Source organism: Heptranchias perlo, chromosome 7, assembly GCF_035084215.1.
Source record: "Heptranchias perlo isolate sHepPer1 chromosome 7, sHepPer1.hap1, whole genome shotgun sequence".
Taxonomy (NCBI): Eukaryota; Metazoa; Chordata; class Chondrichthyes; order Hexanchiformes; family Hexanchidae; genus Heptranchias; species Heptranchias perlo.
The window spans coordinates 86,524,883-86,544,156 of NC_090331.1; the positions used below are offsets into that span (position 1 = coordinate 86,524,883).

General features: G+C 42.5%; 1 protein-coding gene across 3 annotated transcripts in view; it reads left to right on the plus strand.

Moving 5' to 3' along the window:
- nbeal1 (neurobeachin-like 1) overlaps nt 1–19,274 on the plus strand; it is a 244,396-nt gene that overhangs the window by 204,663 nt on the left and 20,459 nt on the right. For all 3 annotated transcript variants that reach the window (XM_067988049.1, XM_067988050.1, XM_067988048.1), the window contains 6 exons: nt 1,369–1,499; nt 2,110–2,219; nt 3,170–3,287; nt 9,397–9,494; nt 11,784–11,900; nt 12,457–12,546. In XM_067988049.1, the coding sequence (XP_067844150.1) occupies nt 1,369–1,499; nt 2,110–2,219; nt 3,170–3,287; nt 9,397–9,494; nt 11,784–11,900; nt 12,457–12,546 (664 nt within the window). The remainder of the gene's footprint in view (nt 1–1,368; nt 1,500–2,109; nt 2,220–3,169; nt 3,288–9,396; nt 9,495–11,783; nt 11,901–12,456; nt 12,547–19,274) is intronic.

The following is a 19,274-nucleotide window of genomic DNA, read 5'->3' on the forward strand; positions in this document are numbered from 1 at the left end:
TCCTAGGAAGCACCTTGAGACATTTTACTATGTTAAAGGCACTATATAAATGCAAGTTGTTATTTAAAGAGGGTGGTGTGCAGTGTTTTTACAGTACTAGTTCAGGGTAGTTAAAACAGAAATAATTTCAATTGGTATTTCCAAACTCATAACGAGTGGACTTGCTGATGAGCAGAGCAGCATTTGCCGGCTTTAAATCTGAATATGACAGGACTCTTAACTAAACTATTTTCATAGTTGCAGCAGTACTGTTGCTGACCACAGGAAGCACTAGGGCAACAGGGGAAGAAAATTGTCAATGATTCCCTGATCAGGTACTCTGCTGCCTGGGGATAGACTGGAAAATTCTCTCAATCCACACAATAGGTCCACACCCAAAACTTCAACCTGTCTTTTCTCTAAGGGGAAAACAAAACTGCAAATGCTGTAAATAGCATATCAGTCAATCTTACAAAGGGTTACAACCCAAAGTCTTAATTTGTCTTTTCTCCTTACAGGTGCTGACTGATCTGTTTATTCACAGCATATACCGTCGTCATTTGAGTTTCCAACATTTGCCGTTTTTTAAATATATGGCTATTGATGGATACCATGTCGGTGGTTGGCCACCTGCCCTCTTGGCCATTGTCCATGTGTGTTCTAAGTAGGGTTACCAACTCTGGTTGGACGTATTCCTGGATGTTTCATCGTACGACCTCTTGCCTCCAACTGCCCCACTCTCTCACTCCCGCCATTGGTCGCCCGACACATCAATCCTTGTGGCGCACCACCTTCCCATGCCAATTGGAAAGCAAACAGGCTCTTAATTACCTGATTGGATGATGCTTGACTGTCATTCAAACAGCCTTTTTATCCCGTCTCCAATATTTTTATAACCAATAAGTGTTCAAAGAAAATGAAAAAATCTCTCACTTTTCTTTCTTAGTGTCCCTAGTTCTCCTGGTTTGCTCGTAGCAGATTTCGGGAAATTAATCTTCAATTCCTGGAGGCTCCAGGACAATCCTGGAGGGTTGGCGACCCTAGTTGCATGGTGGAGATACTACATTGTAAAGTTGTTGTATTGTAATCGACTGGCTTTGCTGGATTTATATTATAGGAGTGGTTAGAATGTGGAACTTGCTACCACAGAGTAATTGAGGCAAATAGTATAGATGCATTTAAGGGGAAGCTAGATAAGTACAGGAGGGAGAAAGGAATAGAAAGTTATGCTGATGGGGTTAGATGAAGTAGAGAGGGAGGAGGCTCGTATGGAGCATAAACACTGGCATGGACCAATTGGGCCGAATGGCCTGTTTCTGTGCTATACATTCTATGTAATTCTGTGAACTGCAAGCTTTATAATGCCCATTTCTACCTTTTATCTTCAAGGTTCGATTGTGCAGATCGTCAATTCCATTCCGTTCCTGCTATGTGGCAGGCTCTCATGGACAATCCAAATGATGTAAAAGAACTCATTCCCGAATTCTTCTATTTTCCGGAATTCTTGGAAAATCAGAACCGTATGTATTCCAACTGAACTGATGCAGGAGGAGAGTTCTTTTTCAAATGCCATTTTTTCCCTTATTCGGAGAGGTTGATTATACTGAATAGCTTCTAATGCAATGCGTAATTCACTTTTTTTTAAAAAAAGTAACAATTCCTGCTAAGTCCAGTATGCTCTGTTTAGTCCTACAACATTTTTTCAAGCAATTAACAATCTTCAAATTTAAAGAAAACAGCTGAATTTATAGAGATTTCAGATTCTGTAAACTGGCATTTTGTATCTTGTTTCAAGATGCATATTTAACTAAGCAGATTCAAGGCACTGTATCTGTTGGGCACAAATATGCCAGAATTGCCATAAGCTTGTGTGAACCTGCCACTGTGTTGCTCAATACTATAACCCCTCCCTCAAATAACCCCTGTTAGTCTATTACCATAGGTATTTACATTATAGCTCCCTCGCAGATGCATTGTTGGCGTGCACTGAGCCTATGAAATGCTTTCTTTGTAACGTGCCTTCTCATTAACACACTTGCACACCTCCCAATGGCAATATCCTAATTTGAGGTATCCTGTGAGCAGAAAATGAATGCTTGGACTAACGCATATATTTCTCAACTCTTAAAGAGTTCGATCTGGGACGTTTACAGATTTCCAAGGAGCGGGTTAATGACGTGATACTTCCGCGATGGGCCACATCAGCTGAGGACTTCATCTACAAGCACAGGAAAGCCTTGGTGAGAGCTGCATCACAACCTTTATTTGGTTTCTTGCAAAATATATACAGAATTTGAGTTTTTATTTTTATTTGCTTACTCCCTCCCCCATCCTGTATTACCATGTCAAGTCTCTTTGTCAGGAGATGCATATTAGCAGATTCCATTTGATTTTCTCATGTTATCCCATTCTCCTAATGACATGGTGTAGCAGAGTAACTGAGGGCCCTGATCCCCAAGTAAGGGTGTGGCCCTTTTAAGAGACCTCACCTTTAAGAAGTAATTAAGGCTCGAGTGGGTGGAGACCTTCCCCAGTCAGGTGAGAGTTAAAATGGTGAAGCAAAAGAGAAACAGGCTGCTGCTGAGACAGCCCCCTGAACACAGCCCAAAGAGGAAGCTGGAAGGCAGAGGGGCTGGCCTGGGCTCTGAAATTTCTGAACAAGCCGATGAGCTGAAAGGCAGCTGCGAACAGCTGAGAGCCTGGGACTGGGAAAGTTTACTAGGCAACGCCAAAGGACCGAGCATTGGGAAAGTTAACTAGGCGTCACCAAAGGTACTGTAGGGTGACTTTGTGTGGAGTGAATTAAAAGAAACGTGATGTGGAGATGCCGGTGATGGACTGGGGTGGACAAATGTAAGGAGTCTTACAACACCAGGTTATAGTCCAACAGCTTTATTTGAAATCACAAGCCTACGGAGGCTTTCTCCTTCGTCACGAAGGAGGAAGCCTCCGAAAGCTTGTGATTTCAAATAAAGCTGTTGGACTATAACCTGGTGTTGTAAGACTCCTTATAAAAGAAACGTGGTATGAAGTATGAATTGGTCAAGCACTATCGTTTGTCGTATGAAGAAGGTTACAAGACGGTAGGACTCTGACAATGGCCTTAACAGCATCTTAGTCGATTGCTTTATTAAGAGGATGAGCGGAGTTCTTTGTGTTTCTTAAAGTTGTATTTTCCTCATTCCTTCAGGAGTCAGAGTGTGTGTCTGCTCATCTTCACGAATGGATTGATCTGATCTTTGGATATAAGCAAAGAGGTCCAGATGCTGCCGAGGCATTAAATGTTTTCTACTACTGTACATATGAAGGTAAATAACCTAAGCCTGGGAGATGTTTATAGCTTGAAATCTCCAGCTACATACAAGGAAGCATGTTGCCAAACTGTTTTTCTAACCAAAAGGGACACTGTCAAATGCAAAAGGACTTAAAGCAAGGGTTATCATTTATATGACTATTACTTTGAATGGGTTGTAACTTTGGTTTCAGTAGTGAAATATTCACCAGTGTGTCAAAGCAGGCCACCCTTATGTCTCTTATCAACCATAGATGAACACCAGTTAACCCAGAAATAAAAACAAAAAGTGCTGGAGAAGCTCAGCAAGTCAGGCAGCATCTGTAGAGAAAGAAACAGAGTTAATGTTTCAGGTCGAAGACCTTTCGTCAGAACTGGAAGATGATAAGAGTTAAAGTTTTTGAGCATGTACAGAGCCAGGGAAAGGGAGGGAGGGGAGGAATGAACAAAAGGGAAGGTCTCTGATAGGGTAGAGGGCACGAGATACAACACCTGCTCCTTCACCTCCTCCCTTCCCACCGTCCAGGGCCACAAACGCTCTTACCAGGTGAGACAACGGTTTACTTGTACTTCTTTCAATTTAGTATACTGTATCCGCTGCATATGATGTGGTCTCCTCTACACTGGGGAGACCAAACGCAGGCTGGGTGATCGCTTTGCTGAACACCTCCACTCTGTCTGCTAGCGTGACCCTGACCTGCCGGTCGCTTGACATTTTAATTCCCCTTCCCACTCCTACTCTGACCTCTCTGTCCTTGGCGTCTTATACTGTTCCAATGAAGCTCAACGTAAGCTCGAGGAACAGCACCTCATCTTTCGTTTAGGCACTTTACAACCTTCCGGACTCAACACTGATATCAATAACTTCAGATCATAACCACTGCTCCCATTTTTTTGGTCAGCTAGTGCTGGTAATGGTTCTGCTGCTGCCATTTACAGCTACTCTTGATCAATCTTATATTTCTTAATCTGTCCCATTACTACAGTCCTTGTCTTGCACCATCATCCCTTTTGTCATTTAATCACTCCTGCCCTCTACCCTATACAGACCTTCCCTTTTGTTCTTTCCTCCCCTCCTTTCCTGTTAACTCTGTTTCATTCTCTACAGATGCTGCCTGACTTGCTGAGATTCTCCAGCATTTTCTGTTTTTATTTCAGATTTCCAGCATCCGCAGTATTTTGCTTTTGACAAGTTAACCCAGGAAAGTTAGTACATTGGAACATGCCCATTTAATTGATAGAGATAAAAGACCGGATCAAACTTTTATCGAGAAATTTCACATATTGGGCATTTGACTGAGTTCAGACCTTCCCCACCCTGACTTTCTTCCCTTTTTTTGAATGCAAGAAATCTTGCCGAAACACAGTTTGACCAGTGTTGGCAGCCCTCTAGTCCACTGTTCATAGAAACATAGAAAATAGGAGCAGGAGTAAGCCATTCAGCCCTTCGAGCCTGCTCCGCCATTCAATATGATAATGGCTGATCCTCTATCTCAATACCATATTCCCGCTCTCTCCCCATACCCCTTGATGCCTTTTGTGTCTAGAAATTTATTTATCTCCTCCTTAAATATATTCAGTGACTTGGCCTCCACTGCCTTCTGTGGTAGAGAATTCCATAGGTTCGCACCCTCTGAGTGAAGAAATTTCTCCTTATCTCAGTCCTAAATGTCCTACCCTGTATCCTGAGACTGTGACCCCCTCGTTCTGAACCCCCAGCCAGGGAAACATCCTCCCTGCATTCAGTCTGTCTAGCCCTGTCAGAATTTTATACGTTTCAATGAGATCCCCTCTCAATCTTCTAAACTCGAGTGAATACAGGCCTAGTTGACCCAATCTCTCCTCATACAACAGTCCTGCCATCCCAGGAATCGGTCTGGTGAACCTTCGCTGCACTCCCTCTATGGCAAGTATGTCCTTTCTTAGGTAAGGAGACCAAAACTGCACACAATACTCCGGGTGTGGTTTCACCAAGGCCCCGTATAACTGCAGTAAGACATCCTTGCTCCTGTATTCAAATCCTCTTGCAATGGAGGCCAACATACCATTTGCCTTCCTAACTGCTTGCTGCACCTGCATGTTTGCTTTCAGTGACTGGTGTACAAGGACACCAAGGTGCCTTTGTACATCAACATTTTCCAATCTATCTCCATTTAAATAATACTCTGCCTTTTTGCTTTTCCTTCCGAAGTGGATAACTTCACATTTATCCACATTATACTGCATCTGCTATGTATATGTCTAAATCGCCTTGAAGCCTCTTTGCATCCTCCTCACAGCTCACAATCCCACCTAGTTTTGTGTCGTCAGCAAACTTAGAAATATTACATTTGGTTCCCTCATCCAAATCATTGATATGTATTGTGAATGGCTGGGGCCCAAGCACTGATCCCTGCGGTACCCCACTAGTCACCGCCTGCCACCCCTAAAAAGACCCATTTATTCCTACTCTCTGTTTCCTCTTCTGTTAACCAATTTTTATTCCATGTCAGCACATTACTGCCAATTCCATGTGCTTTAATAATTCTTATGTGGGACTTTATCAAGGGCCTTCTGAAAATCCAAGTACACTACATCCACTGGTTCTCCCTTATCTATTCTACCAGTTACATCCTCAAAAAACTCCAGTAGGTTTGTCAAACATGATTTCCCTTTCATAAATCCATGTTGACTTTGTCTAATCCCGTTGATATTTTCTAATTGTCCTGTTATCACATCCTTTATAATAGACTCTAGCATTTTCCCTCCGACTGATGTTAGGCTAACCGGTCTGTAGTTCCCTGTTTTCTCTCTCCCTTTATTAAATAGTGGGGTTACATTTTCCACCCTTCAATCTGGAGGAACTGTTCCATGATATATAGAATTTTGGAAGATGACAACCAATGCATTTCCATGGCTACCTCTTAGTACGCTGGGATGCAGATTATAAGGCCCTGGGGATTTATCGAGTTTCAGTCCCATTAATTTCTCCAGCACTTTTTTTTTACTAATACTAATTTCCTTTAATTCTTTCTTCTCACTGGACCCTTGGTTCCCTAGCATATCTGGGTAGTTATTTGTGTCCTCTTCCGTGAAGACAGAACCAATGTATTTGTTTAATTGCTCTGCCATTTCCTTGTTCCCCATTATAAATTCTCCCGTTTCTGACTGTAAGGGACCTACTTTTGTCTTCACTAATCTTTTTCTTTTTACATACTTGTAGAAGCTTTTACGGTCTGCTTTTATGTTCCTTGCAGTTTTACTCTCTTAATCAATCTCTTGGTCCTTTTTTGCTGAATTCTAAACTGCTCCCAATCCTCAGGCTTGCTACTTTTTCTGGCAACTTTATATGACTCCTCTAGATCTAATATTATCCTTAATTTCTTTTGTTAGCCTTGGTTGGGCCGCTTTTCCTTTTGTGTTTTTGTGCCAGAAAGGAATGTATAACTGTTGCAATTCATGCATTCGTTCCTTAAATGTTAACCATTGCCTATCCACTGTCATGCCTTTTTAATGAAGCTCCCCAGTCTATCGTAGCCAACTCACTCCTCATACCTTCGTAGTTTCCTTTGTTTAGATTTAGGACCGTAGTTTTGGATTGGACTACTTCACTTTCCATCTTAATGAAGAATTCTATCATGTTATGGTCACTCTTCCCTAAAGGACCCCGCACAACAAGATTATTAAGTAACACCATCTCATTGTGCAATGTCCAATCTAGGATAGCCTGTTCTCTAGTTGGCTCCCCAACGTACTGGTCTAAAAAACCATCTCGTACACACTCGAGGAATTCATCCTCCACAGAATTATTGCTAATTTGGTTTGGCCAGTCTATATGTAGATTGAAGTTACCCATGATTACTGTAGTACCCTTGTTACATGCATCTCTAATTTCCTGTTTGATGCAGTCCCCTACATTACCACCACTGTTTGGAAGCCTATAGACAACTCCCATCAGTGTTTTCTGCCCCATGGTGCTTCTTAACTCCATCCAGACTGATTCTACATCTTGATTTTCTGAGCCAATATCCTTTCCCACGATTGATCTGATTTCATCTTTTACTAACAATACTACCTTTTCCTTTTTGCCTGTCCTTCCTAAATATCGAATACCCTTGGATACTCAGCTCCCAGCCTTGGTCACCCTGCAGCCATGTCTCCGTAATCGCAATTATATCGTATCCGTTTACATCTATTTGCGCTGTTAATTCGTCTACCTTATTACGAATGCTTCGTGCATTCAGATACACTGTCTTTAGATTTGTCTTTTTAACATTTTTAGACATCTTAACATTTTTATGTACTATGGCCCTATTTGTCTTATTACCATTCTTTCTTACCCGGACCCTATTTGTTAGTCCACCCTTTTGTTTGTATGCTCTGTCCCTTCCTGACACAGTCTGGTTACCTTCACCCCAATCACTATCCTGCACTGCTTCCTTGTCTTTTCTCTTTAGCATTCTAGATTTTTCTCCACCAGGAAAATTCCCCCCCCCCATTTAGTTTAAAGTTCTATCTAACTCCCTAGTTATTCGATTCACTAGAATTCTGGTCCCAGCATGGTCCAGTTGTAGTCCGTCCCAACGGAACAGCGCTCTCTTTCCCCAGTACTGGTGCCAGTGCCCCACGAATCAAAACCCACTTCTCCCACACCAATCTTTGAGCCATGCATTCATTTCCTTGATCCTATTGACCCTATGCCAATTTGCCCGTGGCTCAGGTAATAATCCAGAGATTATTAACTTTGTGGTTCTGCTTTTTAATTTAGTCCCAAGCTGCTTAAACTCTCTTAGCAGAACCTTTTTCTTAGTCCTTCCTATGTCGTTGGTACCTACATGGACCACGACAACTGGATCCTCCCCTTCCCACTCCAAGTTCTTCTCCAGCCCGGATGGCCTTTCTTCATGGCGGAGCCTAGATGGTGGGTGCTGTCATGCTATTTGATTGTAAGGCATCACAGCCTTATTCCAGCTCACCTGATCTTGGTTGAAAACATTTCCAGCAGAGGTCATTTGACAGCAGTCAAGAGCAGGAATGTGGCTGTATTTATTAAATCAGATTTTCAGACTTCTGTGACCGGTCCTTCTCCCCCATTGCTTCGCACAGTTTTATCGATTATGGAGATCAGGCTTTGACCCCATCAAATGCCAGATTCAGTGAAGCATTATCAATTCCTATTATATTGCATGGAAATATTGATTTAATATTATTCCTTGCCGATCTGTGGCTTTCTCTGCCGTTGCTAATGCTCTATATCCTTTCTGCGTTGATGTTCCAATGTTGAAGGAACACGTGGGTAAGAGCTAAATTGAGGACCATTCTCGACCTTCGAAGACTTGTGATGCAAGTAAACAGAGTCTGTTCTGCGTGCTTAGTTGGGCAGAAGTAGAGCCTGAATATGCTGTCCGTGAAAATCTCATTGTTTCCATAAGGTGGTGCAGTGGGGTTAGCACACTGTACTAAACAACTTCATTTTATAAAAAAGATACGGGGACCTTCAATCACATCTTAGAATCATAGACTCTTACAGCACGGAAGAAGGCCACTTGGCCCAGTGTGCTTGTGCCGGCTCTTTGAAAGAGCTATCCAATTAGTCCCACTCCCCCTGCTGTTTCTCCATAACCCTGCAAATTTTTCATTTTGATCCAATTCCCTTTTGAAAGTTATTATTGAATCTGCTTCCACCACCCTTTCAGGCAATTCATTCCGGATTATCATAACTTGCTGAGTAAAAATATTTCTCCTCATCTCCCCCTCCCCCCCCCCCCCCCGGCTTTTTGCCAGTTATTTTAAATCTGTGTACTCTGGTTACTGACCTTCCTGCCAGTGGAAACAGCTTGTCCTCATTTGCTCTATCAAAACCCTTCATAATTTTGAACATCTCTGATAAATCTCCCCTTAACCTTCTCTGCTCTAAGGAGAACTATCCCAGCTTCTTTAATCTTCTGTGTGATTTAACTGCTTTCCTTTTAAAAGTTAGGTTTGGTTTGAAATTCTTGCTGAAGGAATATAATTGTTGGATGTTCTGGCTGCCCTCCTTGTGTTGTAATTTTTTAGGTCAAATTGTTTCTTCTTGTAAGGATATGATATGTGGAAATAAGTGCTATAAATTAAATAGGTCCATGTTTTATTGTGATATGTTACAGGAGCTGTTGACCTGGATGCAATAGCAGATGAGAAAGAGCGAAAAGCACTGGAAGGGATGATCAGTAATTTTGGACAGACTCCCTGTCAGCTCCTCAAGGTACCATTTTAACTGCTCCACAATGTTACAACAACAGCTTGCATTTATATAGTGCTATTAACATTGTAAAATGTCGCTGGGCGCTTCACAGGAACGTAATCAGACAAAAATTGACACTGAGCTAAAGAAGGAGATAGTAGGAGGTGAGTGACTAAACGCTTGGTTAAAGATGTAGGTTTTAAGGAGGGTCTTAAAGGAGGAGGGAGAGGCAGAGGGCCTTAGGGAGGGAATTCCAGAACTTAGGGCCTATACAGATTAAGGCATATCCGGCAATGGTGGGGCAAAGGGTGCCACACTTGGGGCAAAGGGAGTGGGGAATGCACAAGAGGCTAGAGTTTGGAGGAATGACAAGAGTTCTTGGAGGGTTGTAAGGCTAGTGGAGGTTACAGAGATAGGACGGAGTAAGGTCATGGAGGAATTTGAACACAATGATGAGAACTTTAAAATCGAGGTGTTGCTGGACCGGGAGCCAATGTTGGTCAGTGAGCACAGGGATGTGATGGGTGAGTGGGGACTTGGTACAGTTTAGGATATGGTCGGCAGAGTTTTGGATGAGCTCAAGTTCATAGTATCATAGTAGGGACAGCATAGGAGGAGGCCATTCAGCCCATAGTGCCTGTGCTGGCTCTTCGAAAGAGCGATGCAATTAGTCCCACTCCCCTGCTCTTTCCCCATAGCCCTCTAAATCTTTTCCCTTCATTCCCTTTTGAAAGTTACTATTAAATCTGCTTCCACCATCCTTTCAGACAGTGAATTCCAGATCATCACAACTCGCTGCGTAGCATAATATTTCCTCATATCGCCTTTGGCTCTTTTACCGATCACCTTAATTCTGTGTCCTCTGATTACCGACCCTTCTGCCACGGGAAACAGTTCCTCCTTATTTACTCTATCAAAACCGTTCATGATCTTGAACACCTCTATCAAATCTCCCCTTAACCTTCTCTGCTCTAAGGAGAACAACCCCAGCTTCTCCAGTCTAACTGCATAACTGAAGTCCCTCATCCCTGGTACCATTCTAGTAAATCTATTCTGCACCCTCTCTAAGACCTTGACATCCTTCCTAAAGTGTGGCGCCCTAAGTGTATGGAGGGTGGAAGGTGGGAGGCCAGCCAGGGGAGCATAGGAATAGTCGAATCTGGAGGTAACAAAGCATGGATGAGGGTTTCAGCAGTAGATATCGATGAGGCAGTAGCGAAGCTGGGCAATGTTACGGAGGTAGAAATAGGCGGTCTTTATGATGGAGGAGGATATGGGGTCAGAAGCTCAGCTCAGGGTCAAATAAGACGCTGAGGTTGCAAACAATCTGGTTCAGCCTGAGATGGTGGTCAGTAAGGGGAATTGAATTACTGGTGGGGGTTGAAGACAATGGCTTCGGTCTTCCAAATGTTTAATTGGAGGAAATTGTGGCTCACCCTGTACAGGTTGTCGAACAAATAGTCTGACAGCATAGAGGCAATGGAGGAGTCGAGAGAGGTGGTGCTGAGGTAGAATTGGGTGTCATCTTTTTTCAATATGAAACCTGACGTCATGCCTTCGGATGATGTCGTCGAGGGGCAGCATGTGGATGAGAAATAGGATGGGGGCCAAGGATAAATCGCATTTTTGGAAAAGGAAAGGGTTCTTTAAAGCAAGCTTTCACCTGGCAACAAATTTTGATCTTAGACCATAACATATTTATTGTTATGCCTCCTTATTATTATTAAATCTTTACTGTCTTCCTATCACAGCATGCAAAAGATCACGAGAGAGCAGCCCTGTCTTGTGGTCTTTTAGGTGCTGTAACAAGAATAGAGGGTTAGTTTTATACATGGGTTAGATCAAATGGCTAAGTATATTCAACCAAGTATTTCTGAATCCATCCACAGGTGGTCTTTGTTTTTAATACAATTATTTTAACTCAGAAAGTAGAAGCGTTTTCACAAACAGCGTACTACAGCATGATTTAGAAACTAAAAAAAGAATCAAATTCTGTGATGTCATTTGAAATAAGAACAATTAGCTAACGCACTGTTTAAGTTAGCCACCATGTTACAATTAATGTTAATTTGGCAACAAGGAAAATAGTTGCTACATTAGAGATCAGAAACTATAGGTATTGTCTGTTTATGAAGTATTATCCTTGTGACCCAAATATAATGGAAACACTTCCCTTTGGTTAAAAAAATCTGAGGAAAATAAATAGAATGTGATGAGGTCCTGTTAGTCCAGTGATATTGCGTTGGGAGCAAGCGTGTGTTCAGTTAGATCTGCTGACCATTATCTACCTCGCTGTCTGCCATGTATTAGGAACCACACCCATCGAGGTTGTCTGCCGATGAAGCTTTGAAACGACAGACTAAGATGGACAACTGCCCTCTGAATGTCTTCCAGCACCTGACTGAGCTCAAGTCATTCTTTGTGGAGGTAAAGGTTGGAAGATTTATCAGTTGTCTGTAGTGGTATCTGTATAGTTTATTTTGATTTTTTTGTTTGTTTTTCAGTTGTGGTTTTGTTAGTGATGCATAATGTGTTGTTCCATGATGATGACGCTCACAAAAAGGCTATTTTTATCCACCGTTGATGACCAGGATTTGCTATAATTTGTATGTGTAACAATAACTTGTAGAGATTGAAATTCCCTCAGTGAATGGGAGATTACCAACCACAGATGAGAACCTGGAAAACGTACAGTGGGATATTTAACCCATTCATGACAAATTCCTCTGTCTGGCACTTCAACAGAGATGTCTGTTAGTGAAGCCAATAACATAAACATCACAGGAATTTGGTACAAACGCATTAAGTGTTAGTAAAATAATAATGGACAGCATAATTTAGGCTATGATTTTTGATGTCCCCCAGTATTGTTTGCCCCCATGCATTTATTTTAAGTGTCCTGAGAGCAGTTGCTCGTTAATTAACTTCTTAGTAAGGAAACAAAGGGTTTGACGGATTTTGACTGCCTTTTATTTCTCGGCAGGGGATCAGTGACAACATTCCTATAGTGAAAGCAGTGGTGCCCAAAAACCAGGCTCGCTCCTTCATGTCTCAGGGAAGCCCTGACACTCTGGTGAGTAATACTCAGAAATAAGCTCACAATTAAGAACTTGACCTGAATTGCATTATAAACATATTAGAAGCAGGAGAACCCAGTGCATTGAAGAACCACAAAGCTGATGCATAGCATCAGAAGACTGGGCTATAAGGAAAGACTGGAGAAACTTGGGCTCGTTGGGTCCCTAAGATAGGACTTCATGGAGGTACATGACATCATTATCAGTATAGAAAATGCAATTCCAGGACACTATTTAAATTAAACTGTAGTAGTGAAACAAGAGATTCAAACTGGCACAAGGCACATTTAGGACTGATGCCAGGAAGAAATTTTTTGCACAGTGATCCAGGTAGGGTAGTAGAAGTGTAAACCATGGTATTAGTTCTTTGAGGACATAACGTACAGGGTGGATAAAGGGGAACCAGTGGACGTAGTGTATTTAGACTTCCAGAAGGCATTCGACAAGGTGCCACATAAAAGATTATTGCTCAAAATAAAGAATCACTGGATTGGGGGTAATATTCTGGCATGGGTGGCGGATTGGTTATCAAGAGAGTTGGGATAAATGGTTCATTCTCGGACTGGCAACCAGTAGCCAGTGGTGTTCCGCAGGGGTCGGTGCTGGGTCCCCAACTCTTTACAATCTATATTAACGATTTGGAGGAGGGGACCGAGTGTAACATATCAAAGTTTGCAGATGATACAAAGATGGGAGGGAAAGTAGAGAGTGAGGAGGACATAAAAAACCTACAAGGGGACATAAACAGGCTGGGTGAGTGGGCGGAGATTTGGCAGATGCAATACAATATTGGAAAATGTGAGGTTATGCACTTTGGCAGGAAAAATCAGAGAGCAAGTTATTATCTTAAAGGCGAGAAACTGGAAAGTACTGCAGTACAAAGGGATCTGGGGGTCCCAGTGCAAGAAAATCAAAAAGTTAGTATGCAGGTGATCAATGAAAGCCAACGGAACGTGGGCTTTTATTGCTAGGGGGATAGAATATAAAAACAGGGAGGTATTGCTGCAGTTATATAAGGTATTGGTGAGACCGCACCTGAAATACTGCATACAGTTTTGGTGTCCATACTTAAGAAAAGACATACTTGCTTTCGAGGCAGTACAAAGAAGGTTCACTCGGTTAATCCCGGGGATGAGGGGGCGGACATATGAGGAGAGGTTGAGTAGATTGGGACTCTACTCATTGGAGTTCAGAAGATTGAGAGGCGATCTTATTACATAAGAACGTAAGAAATAGGAGCAGGAGTAGGCCAATTGGCCCCTCGAGCCTGCTCCGCCATTCAATAAGATCATGGCTGATCTGATCCTAACCTCAAATCGAAATTCATGTCCAATTTCCTGCCCGCTCACCGTAACCCCTAATTCCCTTTACTTCTAGGAAACTGTCTATTTCTGTTTTAAATTTATTTAATGATGTAGCTTCCACAGCTTCCTGGGGCAGCAAATTCCACAGACCTACTACCCTCTGAGTGAAGAAGTTTCTCCTCATCTCAGTTTTGAAAGAGCAGCCCCTTATTCTAAGATTATGCCCCCTAGTTCTAGTTTCACCCATCCTTGGGAACATCCTTACCGCATCCAACCGATCAAGCCCCTTCACAATCTTATATGTTTCAATAAGATCGCCTCTCATTCTTCTGAACTCCAATGAGTAGAGTCCCAATCTACTCAACCTCTCCTCATATGTCCGCCCCCTCACACCCGGGATTAACCGAATGAACCTTCTTTCTACTGCCTCGAGAGCAGGTATGTCTTTTCTTAAGTATGGACACCAAAACTGTATGCAGTATTCCAGGTGCGGTCTCACCAATACCTTATATAACTGCAGCAATACCTCCCTGTTTTTATATTCTATCCCCCTAGCAATAAAAGCCCACGTTCCGTTGGCTTTCATTGATCACCTGCATACTAACTTTTTGATTTTCTTGCACTAGGACCCCCAGATCCCTTTGTACTGCAGTACTTTCCAGTTTCTCGCCATTAAGATAATAACTTGCTCTCTGATTTTTCCTGCCAAAGTGCATAACCTCACATCTTCCAATATTGTATTGCATCTGCCAAATCTCCGCCCACTCACCCAGCCTGTTTATGTCCCCTTGTAGGTTTTTTATGTCCTCCTCACTCTCCACTTTCCCTCCCATCTTTGTATCATCTGCAAACTTTGATATGTTACACTCGGTCCCCTCCTCCAAATCGTTAATATAGATTGTAAAGAGTTGGGGACCCAGCACCGACCCCTGCGGAACACCACTGGCTACTGGTTGCCAGTCCGAGAATGAACCATTTATCCCAACTCTCTGCTTCCTGTTAGATAACCAATCTTCCACCCATGCCAAAATATTACCCCCAATCCAGTGAAACATACAAGATTGTGAAGGGGCTTGATCGGGTGGATGCGGTAAGGATGTTCCCAAGGATGGGTGAAACTAGAACTAGGGGGCATAATCTTAGAATAAGGGGCTGCTCTTTCAAAACTGAGATGAGGAGAAACTTCTTCACTCAGAGGGTGGTAGGTCTGTGGAATTTGCTGCCCCAGGAAGCTGTGGAAGCTACATCATTAAATAAATTTAAAACAGAAATAGACAGTTTCCTAGAAGTAAAGGGAATTAGGGGTTACGGGGAGCGGGCAGGAAATTGGACATGAATTTCGATTTGAGGTTAGGATCAGATCAGCCATGATCTTATTGAATGGCGGAGCAGGCTCAAGAGGTCGATTGGCCTACTCCTGCTCCTATTTCTTATATTATTGAAGAAACAATTGGTTGCTACAATGTGATTGTAGGTTCTTTCCAGATTGATGATCTAGAATATGCCAAATGGCCTCCCTTACCATGATTTGTGGTAAGTGCAAAACATCCCTCAAAATCGCATCTCCAGTTTTTTTTGAAAGCCTTGAAATGTTACAAGTAGTAGTGGATATCTAAAGGAGTCTGACTGTTCACAAAGCTGGAACATTCCCCTCTGGGGTTGAATCCAAACCTGAAGTGAGAGAACAAAGCACCTTTCAATTCCCTTCACCCTCCTCAACCCAACCTTCAGTGCCACCCCCACTTCACCACCTATTGCTACTAAAGGATGGGACGATGCTGTGACTGAGAACTCTTGAGCAAGTTTTGCGAGATCAAGGTTCCTCATTTGACATGACTTATCACAAGAATTCCTGCATTTCATCCCTCCAAGAGCAGGAGGTGGGAGTGGTTCTGACAGGAGAGGAGTAGGTTGTTATTGGGGGTACATGGTGCCATAATGAACTGAGGAGTGGGACGCAAGAAGAGTGCCGAGCTGAATTGAGGGAAGAGAGGGAGAAGTGTAACAGGTGAATTGGTGATAGAAAACATTCAACAACAACTTACATTTATTCAGCGCCTTAAACATAGTAAAATGTCCCAAAGCGCTTCGCAGGAATGTTATCAGACAAAATTTGACACCAAGCCATATAAAGAGATATTAGGACAGGTGAAGGAGGTAGGTTTTAAGGACCATTTTAAAGGAGTTGAAAGAGAGGTAGGGTGGTTTAGGGATGGAATTCCAGAGCTTAGGGCATTCCCCTCTGGGGAATGTCTGACGGCACGGCCGCCAATGATGGGGCGAAGGAAATCAGGCATGGATAAGAGGCCAGAATTGGACTAATGTAGAGTTCTTGGAGGATTGTAGGGCTGGAGGAAGTTACCGAGGTAGGGAGGGGCAAGGCCATGGAGGGATTTGAACTTAAGGATGAGAATTTTAAAATAGAGGCGTTCGCCAAGTGTGCACTGGGAGGTTGGAGAGAGAAGATGTGTGCTTCCATGAACCTAGAGTTGGAAGAACTGTGACAGCCATGTAAACAAAGTACCAATACATATCCACCACAGCTTACAATTTCTCTGCACGAAATGAGATAGAATCTCTTCAATTTTTGCAGCAATTTTCCGCTATACAAATGATGGAATGTTGGATGCATCTACAATTAAAGTTTTGATCAGCTTGTTCCCCATCGCACTTTCAACATAACTGCATGTCAAAAGACCTATATTCCAGACTTTTTTTTTTAAGTTGTCAGCTTTTTTGAGGTTGTGATAGCATCTTTGAAGTAGTTAGATCAGCAGTTATCAGTTTTTAGGTTGGCATGTCTGCTGCTGGATGGATCTAGTGATGCCGCTTTGATTCAAGTTCATGCTCTGTGCTACAGTGGGAATTCCTGGTCTTATGATGTATCAGATGTTCCTCATGTAGCATAGAATCTAATCGCGGGATAAAGCTGAACTTTCAGGTTGGAGCCGCAGCCAGGACTAGCAGTACGGAGAATATCTAGGAGGTAGAGTGACTGTGGGGGTGTTGGGTCGGGAAATTGTCTATGTAATCTGGGGGGAGAGGAAGTGAAGGGAGAAGGTAGCACCTCTATAAAGAGGGAGAGTGACTATTGAGTTAGACTTCAGGTTGATCTGACTATGGATAAACCCAAATCTCTCATTTATTTTCCTTTTTTTACATTTAAAAAACATCAATTGTAGAGTTTTAAAAAAAATAAATGAACCCTAATGCACCATTTTTGATGTAGTGATTCAAAATTATGCAAAGGGAGTATACCCCCCAGATTTCCAAGAAATTTGTGCACCAGTGGCCATAGAGGAACATTTCAAAGAATTATATACAATTTTGTGACAGGTGGCTCTTCCTCCCACCCCCCAAAAACACACACACACACACACACACCCTCTACTGAGTTTGAGTCTACAGTGTTAAACTGGCTTCGATTTGGTACAAATCCAACAATAATTAGCACTGTAGTAACGGTCTCAGGCCGTTACGTGAAATTGAAATGTCACACCGGTGCTGAGGTTAAGGCACCTTGTTGGGGCAGAGCGAGATGGCTTTCCCCTGCGTGTAGTTATAGTGTACTTGAACTAGGAGTGTTTGACAGTGGAAAAGGTTTTGATTGCCAAGTACTCATCCCTCCCTGTGACAAACAAAAATGGATTTTTGTCTGTGTTGAATTTTTAACTTCTATTTTTTTATTGCTGGAAACAGCATTTGAGGGGTTAAAACACAGGGTCAAACAAGTTATCTCTCAAAGGGAAAGCCAAACAAACTGACTGTAGTAGGCTTTACAAAGTGTGAAGTATAAGGGGAAGCACAATAACTTGTGTTAAAGTGCTAATTGGATTAATTGTCCACAGATTTCACCTTGTATAGCAAACATTGTAAGTCATTGTCTAAGATTGGATCTAATTTAAATATTGATGAGTGAAATACAGCTTTTAGTTTCAGTATAATGTCAAAGGAATTTATATTTTATTTCTGTGCTGAGAAAGTTAGTTTTAAACTGTCTAATCAATAGAAAAGTTCCATGTTTAAGGTTGTGTCAACCAACAGAGAAGCTAGGTCCGTTTTGAAACTGCAGCATGTTTCGCAGCATAAGAAGTGACCTTCTGTTTTAAATTCCATGTCTAGAGAGAAAGTGAGTGGTGCCTTTATTACTTTCTATATTGAAGAGGATAGTATGTCTATATCTCCACTGATTCTCATTTGTCACACTGCGTATCCGACATCCAGTACTGGATGAGCAAAAATTTCCACCAGCCAAATATTGGGAAGACCGAAGCCATTGTCTTTGGTCCCCACCCCAAACTCCGTTCCCTAGCCACTGACTCCATCTCTCTCCTGGCCACCATCTGAGGCAACTTGGCATCCTATTTGATCCTGAGATAAGCTTCCGACCTCATATCCACTTCATCACCAAGATCGCCTACTTCCACCTCCGTAACATCGCCTGTCTCCGCCCCTGCCTCGGCTCATTTCCTGCTGAAACCCTCATCCATGTCTTTGTTACCTTTAGACTTGACTATTCCAATGCTTTCTTGGCCGGCCTCCCATCTTCCACCTTCCATAAACTTGAGCTCATCCAAAACTCTGCTGTCCGCCTTCTAACTCGCACCAAGTCCCATGCTCCCATCACCCCTGTGCTCACTGACCTACATTGGCTCCCAGTCCGGAAGCGCCTCGATTTTAAAATTCTCTTCCTTGTTTTCAAATCCCTCCATGGCTTTGCCCCTCCCTATCTCTGTAACCTCCTCCAGCCCTACAACCCTCCTGGATCTCTGTGCTCCTCCAATTCTTGCCTCTTGCTCATCCCTGATTTTAATTGCTCCACCATTGGCGGCCGTGCCTTCAGCTGGCTAGGCCCTAAGCTTTGGAATTCTCTCCCTAAGCCTCTCTACCTCTCTCCTCCTTTAAGACGCTCCTTAAAACCTACCTCTTTGACCAAGCTTTTGATCACCTGCCCTAAAATCTCCTTATGTGGCTCGGTGTCAAATTTTGTTTGATAACACTCCTGTGAAATGCATTGGGATGTTTTGCTACATTAAAGGCCCTGTATAATTGCAAGTTGTTGTTGTATAGTTCATTGTTTTATACGTATATTGTTTTTCTTTAACCTGTTCTATTTAAATGAACTCTGTTGATTCATAGCTTGAGTCTTGGTTTGTAGACAATGTATGTTAAGTTTGCTTTTCAAACAGAATCACATGGTGAAACGATGCATTCCAGTAGCCAGTGCACAGAGTAAGGATTCTCTGTTGTGAACTCTGGGGACTCACTATTGTTCATTTAGATACTGGGCAGAAAAAAGTATGCTCTGTACTGAACATAATCTATACTGTCTTGAAATTCATCTTGGTCACACACATTCACAAAAAAGAGTTAATGGAAATTGTAAGTATACAATTTCTATAACTCGCATGATGTGTATA